We start from the raw sequence: 17,656 nt of genomic DNA on the forward strand, positions 1-17,656 counted from the left end.
GTCAGCTTTAAGACAGTATCATTTAAATATTAACCACAATATTTTTGGAATGAATTACATATTCCTATTTTGGCAAAAATGGATTTTTACAACTCACATTAGTGCCTTTAAAAGTAGGAAGATATCAAATTACGCATTATACTAATCTGCTTCCAGTAAGCATAAGTCATACTGCAAAAAACATCTGTAATAATTACTTGCATGTACTAAAGAGATGTCACCCATTTAAACATCAGAGGTTTTGTTAAAAAGATCCAAGAAATAATTTTATAAATGCATATTTTGTACATAAACTTCCCACGTGTTCTCATTCACAGTGTAACAGGGGTGTTATGCAATATCAGAAAGTCAAACCGAAGAGAAACAGTACAACTGCTCTCCTCCTCCGGACAGGATGCAAAGGTATGGTGGAAGCAAAGGCCTGGGATTCTAATCTTCTTTTAGCTTTTATTACTCCCCAATAGTTTCGTTAGACAGGCAAAGACATTTTACAAGATGAATCAGTGTCACACACCTGGTTTCTCAGCTCATCCTGGTCAGCAGGAAAGCCGTGTACCTTACTCCTCCAACTCACCGTTTAGCTGAAACACAGGGACTGGGGTGCCAAGTAAGCAACCACCCCTCAGTGTGAGGTATTGCAGCTGGAGCACTGATTGAAGGATGTCGTAGTAAGCATCTGTTGGCATAAGTCTCTGCATCATAGTTCGTATCCTGGTAAGCTAACCCTGTTCTCCTATTATTTCCACTGTGAAAATATTTAATTTTAGCATAATTTCCATTAAATAGAGTACTTTTGGAGAGCTAGCTTAATTCCTGCATTCAGATAATACGATAATAAAGAACTGTTACAAGAGAGCTATTCACTAATTTGTCCCACTGAGCATAACTGTCCTTTTCAACAGCTTTCTCTTAAGTCAAAAAGAAGTAATTCTAATGGCAAAATAAAGGCTACTTCCAAAACACCCTGTGTTAAGGAGCCAGCATCACAGCACATGAACCACTTCTTTCCAACCTAGACGAAATCCTGCTAGGTGGTCTGTTTTATTCAAAACAGAGTTCAATCCCTATACTATAGTAAAAAAAAAAAAAAAATAAAAATTATAGGACCAATACCATTTTCACATCTTAACAGAATTTCTTTATTAGTGGAGTTAAAAATTAAATGTACAAATGAATAGCTACATAAGTTAAAAAAAACACACAACAATCTGTAAAGCTGCTAATTAAAGTAGAATTATATTATTTTGTCTCTTCCAATAGTGCGTTATGAAAGCTTTGGAGCTCCCTGGCACAAAGCTCTGCAGATGCTAAAAATTTACATGAGAGCAGAAAGCAATGAGACAAATTTGTTGAAGAAAAAATCTTTCAAGCACTTCTAAACACAGAGAAGTCCCAGGGCCAGTGCCTGCAGGAGGCTGGGAAAAGTAACTCGGGGGAAGTACTGCTATGTGCTTGTACCATCTGTATGACTTTTTCTCAGCCATCCACTGTTGGAAGTTGTCAGGATACTAGGCTAGAAAGATCATAGAATGGTTTGGGTTGGAAGGGACCTTAAAGATCATCTAGTTCCAGCCCACCTGCCCTGGGCAGGGACACCTCCCACTAGACCAGGCTGCTCAAAGCCCCATCCAGCCTGGCCTTGAATGCTTCCAGGGATGGGGCATCCACAGCTTCCCTGGACAACCTGTTTCACTGCCTCACCACCCTCAGAGTAAAGAATTTCTTCCTAGTATCTAATCTAAATCTCCACTCTTCCAGGTTGAAACTATTACCCCTCGTCCTATCACTACATAACCTTGCAAAAAGTCCTCCTCCAGCTTTCCTGTCCAGCCCCTCCAGCAATCCACCAATACAATTCTCCCAAATAATTCAGGAAGAAAAACCTTTACAGCCATAATGTACTTCTCAAACCAAATGCAAAATCAAGTAAGATCTAAACCTTCTGCAGCTACATAAAACAAAAGCCTCCTTTAGCATTACTGTATTGAAATGATTTTATGATTATTCAATTAATTCTTTTGCAGAATCAAACTTTCTTCATTTCATAGGCAACATGACTGTGAGGAGGAGATATGACAGCATCCAGGAAAAAAAAGAGCAGCCACTGCACCTTGGAAAATAGCCAGCTTTGCTTCTTGGGTTTTGTTGTTTTTTGGAGGGGTTTGTTTTGTGTTAGGTTTTGTGGAGGGTTTTTTTGCGGGGTGAGGGTCGTGTTTTATTTTTGATACAATAAAAGAATTATAGTAACAACAAATATTTTTAAAACTAAACAATATAGCAAGATTCCTAAAATTTACGCAACACACTCAAGAACCATGATTTTACTTTCTCTTTTCCTTTCTCCAAACTTCAAACAATGTATTTTGCAGCCATATTTGAATAGCTGCCTTCCTAAAAATAATTTTTCCCATTCTAATCTGTCCAGCTGTTTGAAAGAAGCCATACATTTCTTGTTCTCATCCTCAAACCAAATTAAAATCATTTTTGCAGAAGAGCATTTTTCTTTAATACAGAAAAAAAACCAACTGTTTTTGTACCTTTGCATACAGGTAGAGACAAAAGCTTCCCAATCTAAACAAAATAAAGTATCCTGGCACTTTTGCCATCTAAGCCACATAAGGACACACTGAAATTACAAGCTGATCTCATAACTTTAGTGAGGCATTGCGGGCTGCAAGACTTTTTCCTCAAAACAGCTTTAAAATAAAGGCTCGGTGAAATCAACATCATAAGTATACCCTGTTTAACGGTCTTTTCCAAGACTAATTTATCTGTGTAATACTTAATAGGAAAACAGACTGGAGCACATCTTTTTCATACAGTATCCTGTTTAAAGTTAAAAGCATTAAGCCAAATCTTTAGAAAGAGCAGGCAGATTTTTAATGGTCAAATTTGCTAATTTATCACAGTAAGGCTCTCCTTGCTCCTCTCAATACAATTTTTTAGTATTTCAGTTGCTTTTTCCACATTGTAACATCCTAATTCATGTCTAAAGATGATGTTTATTGTGATTTTTATGGGATAATAGCATTATTTTAATCTCTGTTAAAAGATACCCTGTTGTGTTGGGAAAAATGAAACAAATTGTGCTGTAGTTTATGAGCACAACAACTACACAATGTTGCACTGTGTCTGTTCACAAGCACAATGTTTGTTTTTTTAATTTCTAAACTGATAAAGAATTGTCATGCTTTACCTGCGATTTCATCTCATAAAGCGTAGCATCCTCTGGAGTTAACTGAAGTGCTTCATCCCACTTGTGGATAGCCTCTCGGTACCTGTAGTTAAAACAGTAGTACAGTCTCACTATATTTAAAGATACTAGATATTTCTATTTATATCCTGACATTGTCCCAAATAAAGTGCCACAGCATCGCATTAGTATTAATGATTTTTCTAACCACTTCCCTGTAAGACACGCTGAACTGTTTTCAGGTACTGGCTATTTGTTCTTCTGACCAAATGGATGCTAAGTACAACCGGCCCAAAAGTGAATTTACAAATCAACATTGGAGACCTATGGCAAAGCAACGACTTAAAACTAGAAATCCTGAACTGAATCCACATCCCTCATTGTCAAAATCATCCTTAGTAAGGCATAAAGAAATATAATCTGAGCCCAACATGCCTTGTTACAGTCATAATTTAAAATTTCTTTTCAGTCTAAAAAGGCTGAAACATAGGAGTTTCTCTCCTGCATTTTTGTACTGTAAGATAAGGACATCTGAGTAACTTTGGTATATAAGAAGGAAGTTGAAAGTAAACAGAAATCGCTCAGCTTTGGGAAGGTATACAGTACCTTCATAATATGTTGCAGAAGAGTTGACCAAACAAAACCAATAAAAAGTAGGTCTTTGTCTTGAACAAAGAGGTAAAACTTGGACAAATGCATACGAGGGTTTTGAACCATACCGAAAAACTGTAATAGCATAAGACGCAGTTACAGGGGTGCAGTCTTCCAGCCCTAAAAGTAGCCTCAGATTAACATTTAACGAGTCTGTGGGATGCCACAAGTTCTTTGAATCTGTTTCAAAATCCACTTTTGCTACGGAACTGTGTAGGAACTCTTATATTTAGATTAATTTCACTGCAGATATGAAAGCAGTTACTCTTGGTAGATACACACAATACAATTACTAAAGTAATTTTCAGATGCACCTCATACTAAACAGGTTTTACATTCTCATACTCCCCGTTCTTCCTTCCCTTTCCCTTCCCCATTTTTTGGTCCCCTGGCTTGTATTACACCTCCAGGTTTTCCAGAGCAGTCACATGAAGGCTTCTGAAAGTTCTGATTGGGAATAGAAGAATAGATCGGAAAAGCAATACAACTTCAGTCAAACTCTCATTGTGATTCAGGTATTATTAGTTTTCAAATTACACTGATAAGTATGTTGTTTGAGTGCTAAGCAAAGGATGTTTCAATAAATGTTCGCATTTCCTCAAAGTTTAGATTCCAGCTGTGCATTTTGCAATCTCAGTTCATTCCCCATGGGCAGGTGTTCACACTAAAGGAAACATCACCACATTTTCTACATATGTCAGCAGAAGCCTTAAGCTGTCATTCAAGAGTTTGCAAGAACTACTTTTTGAGTAGAACATTATGATTTTGTTCAAGACCTAGCACAGACATGGCACAATAAAACCTATATGCATAACAGATGTCCTCAGCTCAGCTAGGTGGTGTCCTGGCCATGCAGCAAGGTGCAATATTGTGAGTGTAGCAAAGAAGTTTAGAAAAAGATGATTTTGGAAAACAGCAAATACAGTAACATCAGTAACCAGAAAGGGAGGAACAACACTGTCATTGTGCAAACAGAAAGATACAAGATATAAAAGCTGCATTTCAGGAATCTTCATTTTTACTTCTACAGAGGGGACATCGTTGCTCAAAGTGTCCATCTCAATGGGATAAAAACTCAGCAAGAACAGGCTACCTCTAACGGGAGCACCAAATACAAGCAAATATTCCCCCAAATTCTGTTGGGTTTTGCTACCAATTTGTCAACAGCCCGCCAACAGAATAAAGATGGCCATGGGAAAAGAGTCTGATCTAGTTAAAGATGCCACTGCTTACTGCAGGGGGGCTGGACTAGATGATGTTTAAACTCAACACATTCTATGATTCTATGAAAAGAAGTTGTCCATTCACAGAAATGCTGTGCCACATGTGCTCTGTGTATGAACAGCAATTTACTCAACTCTGCCTGTGAGCCTCAGAAAGCGTGATCCAAGAGCAGTGACGTGTGTGATCCACATCAGTGGATCCTCAGAAAGTGTGATCCAAGGCAGAAATGTCAGAACCACTTTTCCAGACTGAGAACACAACAGAAAAGGGCTGGAGAAGGAAGATTTATCTGCAGGTAAATGATGAACCGCCTGCTTGAAAAGACTGACCATTGACTACTAGTTTACAGCTTGGAGATATCCACGTGGCTGTGAAATATTGATCTTTCCAGTGCATATATTTCCTTAAGAAGAAAGTCTGATAAAACATGACTGTTCGATTCTTTTAAATACTCAGGAAAAGAGCTTCCTGAGTTTCCATTGTTGTTCCAGGAAAAACTAAGGACATCATTCTTATTAAGAGAAAATGAGCCATGTTGCTTTTTCTAGTAACACAAATTTGGGAAAAAAATCCTTTCTATAATCTCTTAATCAAAGAATTTTCTACCTCATTCTTTTGAGGGAAAAGATTATATACTGTATTAAATACCAAACACCTTACTGAAAAAGTTGCCTGGAGATATAAGATACAGATATAAAGTCAATGTTCCAGTAAATGTTTTATGAAAACGATAAGCCTTGGCTGAAATAATAAGTGAGCTAGCACTGGGGTAGTGTTGTAAAATAAATAATTAAAAACAGATAATTTTACTGCCTCTCAGTATCTTTTTTGAGATGAACTGTACGGTACCATTACCAGTATAAGGAGGGAGAACTACTTTTGAAAAGGAAAGCTTCCATACAAATATGACATCTGCTTTGGGTTTTATCAATGCATATTTAAAGAGTATTCCATTTGCAATGTCTTACGTCCCTTCAGAAAAAGGGATATGAAACCTATCACTTCAAAAGTTACAATAACTTGTATCAAAAACAACACCTCAGAAACAAAAATGAGACTCAAAAATAGCATATCCATGCACTAGTGGCGATGCGATAAACCTTCTTCAGAAACCCGTGAAATTTATCAAAGTGGAGATTAATCCCAAGCACCAGTGGGCTGGGGGCCTACTCACTGGAAAGCAGCTTTGCATATAAAAGACCTGGGGATCATGGGGGACAAGAGGTTGAGTAGGAGTCAGCAACGTGCCCTTGTGGCAAAGAAGCCCAACAACATCCTGGTCTGCCTCAGCACCATCAACAGACAGAGAGATGATCTACCTCAGCCCTAGCGAGACCACAGTCTGCAGTGCTGGGTCCAGTTCTGGCCTGCCCAGTATGACAGAGACATGGACATACTGGAGTGAGTCCAGCAATGGGCCACGAAGATGATTAAGGGCTTGGAGCATCTGCCATATATGGAGAGGCTGAGAGAGATGGGACTATGCAGCCTGGAGAATGGAAGGCTCAAGGGCAATCTTATCAAAGTGTAATAATACCCAATTTAGAAGGGGGGCAGGGAGTAAAGAACCAGACTCTTCTCAGTCGTGCCCAGGGACAGGATAAGAAGCAGCAGGCACAAACTGAAGCACAGGAAATTCTTTTTAAATGTATCTCCATTGCTGGAGATATCCAAATCCCAACTGGACAAGATCCTGAGTAACTTGCTCCAGTTGACCTTGCTTTGAGCAGGAGTTGGGGTAGGAAATCTCCTAGGGTTCCTTAGGATTATATGATACCAAGACATCAGCAACCTCAGTGATACGTGATTTAAGATGAAATATGATTATGTCTTGTCTAAATGAAAATAAATTTTAAGCAAAATATAATCTTATAACAAATAGACCCATTAATTTTTTTAATTACTATAAAAATGTATCTGATGTAGCAGTAAAGAAGTCACAAAATATTAGCAATGGGCATATCTCAATTTTATAGAATATCAAATCAGTATTTCCAGCAAAGGTAAAGCTGTAATCTGTAACTAAGCTTCCAAACTCCAGTAATATAAAGCATTTCAAGAAAAGACTATCATATTTTGAAGTATTGAATTACTATGTATGTGAGTATAGAGATACGGTATATTTAATTTTACCTACACAGAGTGATCTCAGAAAAATAGTCCACCTCATTACAGAAACCAAATACAATTATAACCAGAATTTAATTATCATTTTCTATTCTTTATTGCAATGCCATAAAAAGGAATAAATTATTAAGAACTGGATACATCAGGGATGGCTTCAGTGTAGAAGACTTGATGGATCTTGCCAATTTTTATTTAACAGCATATGAAATCCCATAGCTCCCCTAAAGTACTGCAACTGCACTCTTCAGATGTGCTACTGACCATCTGGGAATGACACAGACTTGGCACATTTTACTACCGCTTGCTAAACTTTTGAAACAAACATCTCATGCTTTCACTCTACTTTTTCAACACCACTTCTGGGAAAACACGATCTCTTGAACTCTTAAACAAAATCATTAAAACAAATTCATATTTCCACAAAAAATATTTAATTGGAGACTTCTGGTTTAAAAAAAAGCAAAGCAAACCAAACCAACAAAAAACAAACAACAAAATCCCACCATCAAAGCCTGTTCAAGTTAAACAGAGATCATTTTTTGAATCATACATGTATACATAACACTAAAACCCACCACTGCAGATCATGCCGGATCTAGAGTCCTGTAGCTTTACTCCGACAGGCTTGCTAGACTGAGACAGGGCTCAGACTGACACTGCATATATCTGAAGATATACTGAAGAGATGAGATAGTTACCAAATTCAGACCAAATGAGACAGGCCTGCAGGACAGCAGCAGAGCAGTGTCAGGAGACAGGATAAGGCATTCTTAGAGACTGGGAATTCTTAGAGACTTGGAGGGACATTCCTACAATCAGATGTTGCAGGAAGATGAGGGGAAACATGGTAAGACAGAGCTAAGGGAGGGAAGAGGAAAACAACGTTTTTAAAAGAATATGGCTCATTGTCAAATACTCATATCATATCAGAGAAGATAAACGTGAATGGTCTGTGACCACCAGAAACACCAGCCAGAACAATTTTAGTCTAGTGTAGGGTCAAATTCAGACTTCAGTGGAAGCTAGGGAAAAAGAACACTAGTCGGTAATTATAAAGAGTACATAAAATGGAAAGAGAAATGAAAAGCACAGAAGTTGATTGCAGGAATAGACTTCCCTATGATGCAGGGCAGGACTGTGAGAGAAAAGATTCAAAGAACAGATGAAAAAGGAAACTAAAAAGAATAAAGGAAAAATGAATGTAACATGGCCTTTTTGTTTTTAGTAAGTTCAGAGTTCTCTAACCCAGCTAGGTTTTTACAATAAAATACTCCCCCTGCTGAGGTTGGCGAGGGAAGTGTACAGTACTTTATAGAAGCATCTAGAGAAGACTGGTGTGCAGGAACAGGCAAAAGGAGATTGTTTGCTTAAGTGTGCACAGAAAATTCTTGTCTATGCAGCCATACAGCACCTTTAACCTCACTGGTAACCTTCACAAGGCTGGTAAGTCTTTAAACACATGAAGTACAATATTAAGTGTTCTTTTGAAGTCTCAGCAACTCTACTTTTTTTTTTTTATTGCAGACAATTCTGACACCATTGATGAATCATTACTGCAGCTCAAAAGCATAGCTATTTTATGGTAAATAAAGTGGCATATAATACTTCTGATTACGTAGGGAGAAAATTAAAACCAACTGCTTTACCACCTACTAAAGCTTCCAATAAAACATTTTAATTTAACAGGTTGATTTAGGTATGGCCACGCTAATCACCACAGGTAAAGAGGTGCATGATAATTCTTCAATGGCACCTGACCAGGTTCTCGCCCTGAAGTAAAGGAGAGAGAAACACAAACAAACTTGTGGTAATTACCCATCAAGTTGGTAAATGACACTCAGCTGACCATGGGGTAAACCAGCATGCACACAGTTAATGCACATCACAGGATAAGTATTCATCAGAGTTATTATTCTTGCACATATCAGACCCCTCAATATCAGGTTGTTGACACCTGGACACTAGTAGTCCATATAGTGAAAATAAGTCTGATTTATACAGATTAATCTTTTCCAACGCAGCAAATACAAAGTGCTGTTCTAAGTCAGTCAGTTGAATATGCCACAAAATTAAATAGCTACACAAATATTTCAGAGACTTATCTCACTGAAGAACTTCCACAGAAGAACAGATGGGAAATACCATTTCATCACATGCCAAAAGCAATTACCACCTATCACCACGCTAAACTACAAGATCAAGTTTTTAACATAAGTTCCACTCATCATTTTCCTCATTTTTATTTCAGCCACACATGTAAATATTGACACTTTTTATTACTGCATCTATTGGGCAAATACAGTTTTGAAACTACATTCATCGAAGAAATGGTATGAAATCCAATACTGGAGAAAGATGATCTCGTTATTAATACCCAGGAGTGAAAGCCACAAAATCAGGATTCTGGTGCTGTCTCTGACAGAGACAATCTCTCTCGTGGGAATAAGATTTAAATTCCTCACATACAATATGAAAAAGTGATCTCATAAAAAAAAAAATCACTTGCTACTACTTCACAATTATTTTATTGAGACCCAGGAATGGAATATACTGCAGTAAATACTTTTAATGAGAAATGGCAGAGAGTCATAGAATCACAGAACCCTAGGGTTGGAAAAGACCTCTGGAGATTCTCTAGTCCAACCCCTCTGCTACAGCAGGGTCACCTAGAGCAGGTTACACAGGAACGCGTCCACGCGGGTTTTGAATGTCTCCAGAGAAGGAGACTCCACCACCTCTCTGGGCAGCCTGTGCCAGTGCTCTGCCACCCTCAAAGTAAAGAAGTTCCTCCTCATGTTTAGATGGAACTTCCTATGCTCAAGTTTGTGCCCATTACCTCTTGTCCTGTCACTGGGCACCACTGAAAAGAGCCTGGCCCCGTCCTCCTGACACCCACGCTTCAAGTATTTATAAGTGTTGATAAGGTCCCCCCTCAGTCATCTTTTTTACAGGCTGAAGAGACCCAAATCCCTCAGCCTTTCTTCCTAAGAGAGGTGTTCCAATCCCCTAATCATCTTCGTAGTCCTTTGCTGTCCCCTCTCCAGCAGTTCCCTGTCCTTCTTGAACCGGGAGCCCAGAACTGGACACAGTACTCCAGGTGCAGCCTCACCAAGGCACAGTAGAGGAGTTAATGCGACAGAGTATTAGATAATGATGGGGAGCGAACAGTGTCTACGCTTGACAGTCTGCCCTAAGATGTCTTTCACAAACACATTTTATATTGAATTGTGAGCTGAAGCCCTGCTGCCTTTGACTTATTTTATACCTATCCTTTCAATCTGGTGAATCACCGATTCATGGTCCACCCCACTCAGATACTGCACTCATCTGTAAGGAGACAAGAAAATTTGCAAGACAAATGCAATACATCCATCTGCCCACCAATTCTCTTCCTGCTAACTGAAGACCACTTTCATTCCTGTGCCTTGTACACTGGCGCTACCAGTGTGCACAATTTCAGGGCTTTATCCACAGATGGCTGACAGCTGTTTCTCTATTACCTCATGTTATTACCCTACTGGTTCTCAGAAAACAGTCATGGAAACTAGGTCAAGAAGTTAAAAGCTGTCAAATGCATTAGAAAAGAAAAAGCACCAAAAAGTTTCTGGGATTTAGATACCATTATTTCTCTATCTTTCTCTCTTTCTCTACATGGCTTATTGCCAAAATATGATGCTCAAAGGTAGGGTATTAAGAGGGCAAAACATTTTGGGAGAGATGATACGCAAAAAGCCATAGTCTGCTCCAATTATTTTCTGAGCAGTTCCATTTCATCTAGTTGACATACTCTTGTTATCTGTACTAAATAATGTAATTCCTCTTCATTTTCTTTCCCTATACTACTTCTGGCCTCTTTACAATGTTTACTGATGTCAACATCACAGAGTAATAACGACAGAAGTTATGTAAAAAAAATAAAACACAGAGAGACAGATAAAGACAGAGGAAATATGTAATTCTCTATGGCATTTGAGACTTACAAGGGCAATTTTAATTTATTTTTCATGAAAGTACCAATAAGTTAAGTAGTCAGGTACCCTATAAACCTCACATAGCTGAAACAACTACAAAGTATTACTGTAAAACGACTATAAAGTACCAATGCAAATACTAGACAGCAAAAACCATCAAGTCTTCTGAAACAAGTGAAATACAGATGTGTAGTAAACACATCAACATACAAGGGCATAATATGCACATACATAGATTGTACAGAGAATGGATATTACCATCCAGAACTAAAGGAATGTATCAGACACTTGCAAATCCCAAGATGACTAACATGCAAATCATACACATAGAAGTGGCAAGAAGAGTGGGAACTCACACTACCAGCACTGCCGAGACAAGGAGTGGTGAGCCTCAGTGGCACTTCGCACAACTGTTCTACAAAGGGACGGATGAGGCAAGTTCATGCTCCCATTTCCATGACAGAGCCAGTTAGTCACTGACAATGCTGCTGTGTTTCTATTGATAAGTGACCTTAGAAGAACCAATATACTCAGACTGATGATTTTTGTTGTCAGCGTGATTTTGCATTCATGTAATAGTGCCTATTGAAAGAGAGTAACAGCAAGAACTGTTTGAACTATCTCCTTCAATTTCTCCCATATCACAGCATGAGATGCAAAATAAAACACTGAAGATTCAACAGACAATTAATATTTCAGATGGTTTTATTTACATTAGTAGCTGGATGGGAATATTTAGGGCATTTAGTCCACAGTATCCCATGCAGCTACCATCCGCAAACTCTAAGGAGCGTCAGTGAGTTTTCTTTAGACTGAGAAACATACTCACCTTGGTGGTTTTTTTTTCCAGTTTTACTCAATATTTATAATTTCTCTCTCTGAATCTCAATTTAATATCAGAATGTGATGACCAAAACCACGTAACTTCAGCACCCTCACAATCAGTTCAAATATATTCAAAAACTATAAATTACCCAGAAGAAAAAAGTCAGGTTAAAGATTTCTCCCATACTTACGCAGTGTTCAATGTAATCATTGTTTATACTATAATTTACATAGAATTTCTTCAGGTTTTATGACAGCAATTTATTCTGTAAATTAATTATGAAAGTTTAATATTTATTATTCTAATTTTAGCATTCATCTCTTTCCTTCTGTATGTCAACAACACTTGTGAAATTTTTTTCCAGTATTGCTTAGAATTCCTTTCTCACTTTGAATTCCACAAAAGAAATCAGCTCCTAAAATAACTAATTTCTGAAACCTCATTCATTCAATTCCACCCACAATACAGAAGTACTGGAATTCTGCCACATTTTTGAACGGCAAATACAAATGTCTTAAAATAAAGTTGTAGAGTCATTCTAAGAGAGTTTTCAAAATTCATTCTGCACTCTCCTCATCTCACATCTATGTCATTGCCCCTGCTTTGCACCAGTATAAAAGCTTTGCTTCTTAAATCAAGTCAACAGTCTAATCCAGGTTATGATGTGTCCAAACATTAATTTGTTTTAAAATAGCAAGCATCTCCCCAGTGTAATTCTCCTTCTGGCTACAGGAACATGAAGACGACAGCTTTATTTAGGCAGTAATGATACAGCTATATTATAATGGTTTCACATCATAGCTAAACTTTAATACCTCAAGTATACGTTTGGATGTTGGAGAAGCTCACAGTTCTTACTTTACAAACATTGTGATAGTCAGGAAACTGAATGCATCATAAAAAAAAAGGCATCTTTAGCAAATAGCTTCCTACCATGTTACGTGTAAGCAATACCAGGGAAGGTTAACCTTCTGATAAACAGAAGGGTTTCACTGACAGACTAGATTAAAGACAACTAAAAACATCTATGTCAACATCCAAATCCACTGAGGGAGAATTTATCATCCTCACAAAAGCAATTGCCAGGAAGAAAAAAGCTTGTATTAAAGCTTTCAGGCAAATACAGCTTCCTACAGAGAAGTCTAGTCTGCAGAACTCCTTTCAGTAAGTCTATGCTATTTAATGTATTTAGCAGGTGTCTTCCATTTTTAACAATAAAATAGGACGGTGGAGCCAGCTGAATATAAGCCATTATTCATCGCCAACATCTCTTATCCAAATAAGCTATTTTAAAAGAAATCTACAGCTATGAACTGCATTTTGTCTTAACTGTCATTTCTTAATTTTTGCAGAAGACAAAAAGCTTAAGCCAGTCTACTACATTAGATTTCTATTACCAGCTGATAGGTCAACAACAAAACAAACAATGTTTTTTAAGATTTGCCATTTAGTTGCAAGAGTCAGTACAACTCCAGAGACAGGCAGGAAAACACGCCTAATACACACAAATAATGGCAGCCTGTGAAAATTATCAGTTTGAACTGGTTTCAAAACAGCAAACTTCAGTTCTTCACAAAAACAGCATTTCTATGATTTTCAGAAAGTAAGAAAGAGGGGAGGGATGCATTATCTCTGTCGCTATGTGGTATTAGTGTAGCAAGCACCACCCAGAAACAGAAAAGTATGGTTCTTTGTCTAAAATGTTTGACGTACAGTATTTAAACACTGTATTAGTGTCCTGGTTCCGGTGGGGATAGGGTTAACTTTTCCTGGTATTCCATGCCATGTGAGCCACGCCCACCCTGAGCTGCCGGGGGAGGGGGCAGGAACTTGCTGCTTAAAAGCGGGCTGGGGCGTCCCGGGTCCGGCCGGGGAGCGGTTCCGTAATCGCGTTTGTATATTCCCCTATCCGTGTTGTTGTTGTTGTTGTTTGCCTGTTCCCTTTGCTGTTCTGTTAAACTGCTTTTGTCCCAACCCAAGAGTCTTGCCTTTTCTTACGATCCTTCCTGTGTTAGGAAGGCACGTGCGAGCGGCACGTGGTTCTTTGTTGCCATCTGAGGCTAAACCACGACAGTCCTTTTTGGCGCCCAACGTGGGGCTTGAAGGGTTGAGATAACGACAGAATCCAACTAGAACGTGGAAAAAACGGTTTTGGTTTTTTTTTTTTCTTGTATGCATTTATTTTATTAGGTAAGTAGTCACTGGTCATCATGTTGCTTGGTTTGTTCTCATGGCTGTGTTACATAAATTCCTATATGGCTTATGTACTCCCTGCGATGCTGTTTACCATGTCTGGAAGAGGGATGAGGATTATCATTCTGCTGTCCTGTGCGATATCTGTTTATGATATGATAACATCACTGTTCAGACGGTTATTTTGGGGTGTTTATGTGGTTTTGTTGTCCTGTCCGTACATTGGACACAGTCTCTCAGAATTTGTTAATAGTTTCCCCAGCCCTTTTACCTCCCTTTTCTCCTTCGGGTCAGGTATGACAGCTTTTGAGAATCTTGAATATCCTTGGGATACTCAAACTAGTGTGTTCCTAGTGCTATGTCTCCTGAATACGTTCCAGGTCTTGTTTAGGGTTAAGCGACTATTTAAGACTACCACCCGGAGATCTGCTCCGAGGCTGGATAGTCAGGGGTGGCATGGCATGTGGGAGAGCATGGGCAGGTACCTAGAGAACTACTCGCCTCCAATGGTCTGGGACTTCACCCCTGAACAATTATAGGACCCTGATAAAGTGGTAGAATATTTGAAGGGAAAATGTTGTGGCTATTCTAGAGAGGCACAACTCACCGCGCTGTGCTGGGCCCTGGCCAGTATCTACCAGGCACTGCTCAGAATTATGCAGCACCCTCAAGGGGAAGAGATGGAAACCAGACCGGCGGCCCCTGCGGCTGCGGCGGCCCCTGCGGCTGCGGCGGCCCCTGCGGCTGCTGCAACCCCTGCGGCGGCCCCTGCGGCTGCTGCAACCCCTGCGGCGGACACTGCGGCTACTGCAACCCCCGTGGTAGCCACTGCCACTGAACCAGAGAACCAACCCGTGCCGGTATCAGTTGCCCCCATACAGAAGAAGAAGTACACAAAGAAATCAGTTCGCTTAGTAAGAGATGATGATGAACCAGGGCCATCACGAGAGCAGGAGGAAGAGGCAGAACCAGAGATAATTACTCGATCCCTATCCTTGAGTGAGCTGCGGGATATGCGAAAAGACTTCAGCCGACTTTCAGGCGAGCACATTGTCACCTGGCTGCTCCGGTGCTGGGATAATGGGGCCAGTAGCCTGGAATTAGAGGGTAGGGAGGCCAGGCAGCTGGGATCCCTGTCTAGGGAAGGCGGCATTGACAAGGCGATTGGGAAAAAGACCCAAGCCCTCAGCCTCTGGAAACGACTCCTGTTAGGCGTGAGGGAGAGGTACCCCTTCAGTGAGGATGTTGTATGTCAGCCAAGCAAGTGGACTACCATGGAAAGAGGTATCCAGTACCTGAGAGAATTAGCCGTGCGGGAGATGATTTACTATGACTTGGACAATGCCGACTTACCCACAGACCCTGATGAGGTGCGATGCACAAGGCCCATGTGGCGGAAGTTTGTACGGAGCGCACCATCGTCATATGCCAACTCCCTGGCAGTAATGGAATGGAAAGGTGAAGAGGGACCAACGGTGGATGAGGTAGCTGGCCGGCTCCGGCGATATGAAGAAAGTCTCTCTTCCCCCCTTGTCTCAGCTGTGGAGAAACTGTCGCGGAAGGTCCAGCAACTTGAAGAGAATATGTTCTACTCCCCACCTGCACGGGCCAGCATCTCAGCTATTAGAAGCAGGCATTTCCCCACTCAAGAGAGAGAGTACAGAGGGTACACACCACGAGGCACCCTGTGGTTCTACCTGCGGGACCACGGAGAGGACATGAGGAAGTGGGATGGACGACCTACTTCGATCCTGCGGACACGGGTACAGGAGTTGCAAGGAAGGACAACCACAAAAGGGGATCCCTCCAGGAAAAGTGCCGCCCCAGTTTCCAGTGGGCCGTTCCCCAGACAAAGCAGAAGGCCTGATCTTGCTTCTGATCCTCTTGAAGGAACTTCCAAGTCATTTATGCAAGAAGTGAGTAATGGATACTATGACGAGTATTAGGGGGGCCCTGCCTCCGGCCAGGTGGAGGAAAGGGACAACCGGGTTTATTGGACGGTGTGGATTCGATGGCCTGGCACATCAGACCCACAGGAGTATAAGGCTCTAGTGGACACGGGTGCGCAGTGTACTTTAATACCATCAAGCTATAGAGGGGCAGAACCCATTTGTATTTCTGGGGTGACAGGGGGATCCCAAGAGTTGACTGTACTGGAGGCAGAAGTGAGCCTAACTGGGAATGAGTGGCAAAAGCATCCCATTGTGACTGGCCCAGAGGCTCCATGCATCCTTGGTATAGATTACCTCAGGAGAGGGTATTTTAAGGACCCAAAAGGGTACCGCTGGGCCTTTGGCATAGCTGCTTTGGAGACAGAGGAAGTTAAACAGTTGTCTGCCTTGCCTGGTCTCTCGGAGGATTCTTCTGTTGTGGGGTTGTTGAGGGTCAAAGAACAACAGGTGCCGATTGCTACCACAACGGTGCATCGGCGGCAGTATCGCACTAACCGAGACTCTCTGATTCCCATCCATGAGCTGATTCGTCAACTAGAGGTTCAAGGAGTGATCAGCAAGACTCGCTCACCCTTTAACAGTCCCATATGGCCGGTGCGAAAATCTAATGGAGAGTGGAGGCTAACTGTAGACTATCGTGGTCTGAATGAAGTCACGCCACCGCTGAGTGCTGCCGTGCCGGACATGCTAGAACTGCAGTATGAACTGGAGTCCAAGGCAGCCAAGTGGTATGCCACGATTGATATAGCGAATGCATTCTTCTCAATCCCTTTGGCAGCAGAGTGCAGGCCACAGTTTGCTTTCACTTGGAGGGGCGTCCAATACACCTGGAATCGACTGCCCCAGGGGTGGAAACACAGCCCCACCATTTGCCATGGACTGATCCAGACTGCACTGGAACAGGGTGAAGCTCCAGAACATCTGCAGTACATTGATGACATCATTGTATGGGGAAACACAGCAGAAGAAGTTTTTGAGAAAGGGAGTAAAATAGTCCAAATCCTTCTGAATGCTGGTTTTGCTATAAAGCGAAGTAAGGTCAAGGGACCTGCGCAGGAGATCCAGTTTTTAGGAATAAAATGGCAAGATGGACACCGTCAGATTCCAATGGATGTGATCAACAAAATAGCAGCTATGTCTCCACCAACTAGTAAAAAGGAAACACAGGCTTTCTTAGGTATTGTGGGTTTTTGGAGAATGCATATCCCAGATTACAGTCAAATTGTAAGCCCTCTGTATCAAGTAACCCGGAAGAAGAATGATTTTAAATGGGGTCCTGAGCAACGACAAGCTTTTGAACAAATCAAACAGGAAATAGTCCATGCAGTGGCCCTGGGGCCAGTCCGGGCAGGACAAGATGTTAAAAATGTGCTCTATACCGCAGCCGGGGAGAACGGCCCTACCTGGAGCCTCTGGCAGAAAGCACCAGGGGAGACTCGAGGTCGACCCCTAGGGTTTTGGAGTCGTGGATACAGAGGATCCGAAGCCCGCTACACTCCAACAGAAAAAGAGATATTGG

General features: G+C 40.8%; 1 protein-coding gene across 1 annotated transcript in view; it reads right to left on the reverse strand.

Annotated features, from left to right (window-relative positions):
- TTC33 (tetratricopeptide repeat domain 33) overlaps positions 1–17,656 on the reverse strand; it is a 47,497-nt gene that overhangs the window by 15,546 nt on the left and 14,295 nt on the right. Inside the window, exon 3 of the mRNA XM_074570425.1 lies at positions 3,197–3,278. Within this exon, the coding sequence (XP_074426526.1) occupies positions 3,197–3,278 (82 nt within the window). The remainder of the gene's footprint in view (positions 1–3,196; positions 3,279–17,656) is intronic.

The sequence above is a fragment of the Larus michahellis genome, chromosome Z (assembly GCF_964199755.1).
Source record: "Larus michahellis chromosome Z, bLarMic1.1, whole genome shotgun sequence".
NCBI classification, from domain to species: Eukaryota; Metazoa; Chordata; class Aves; order Charadriiformes; family Laridae; genus Larus; species Larus michahellis.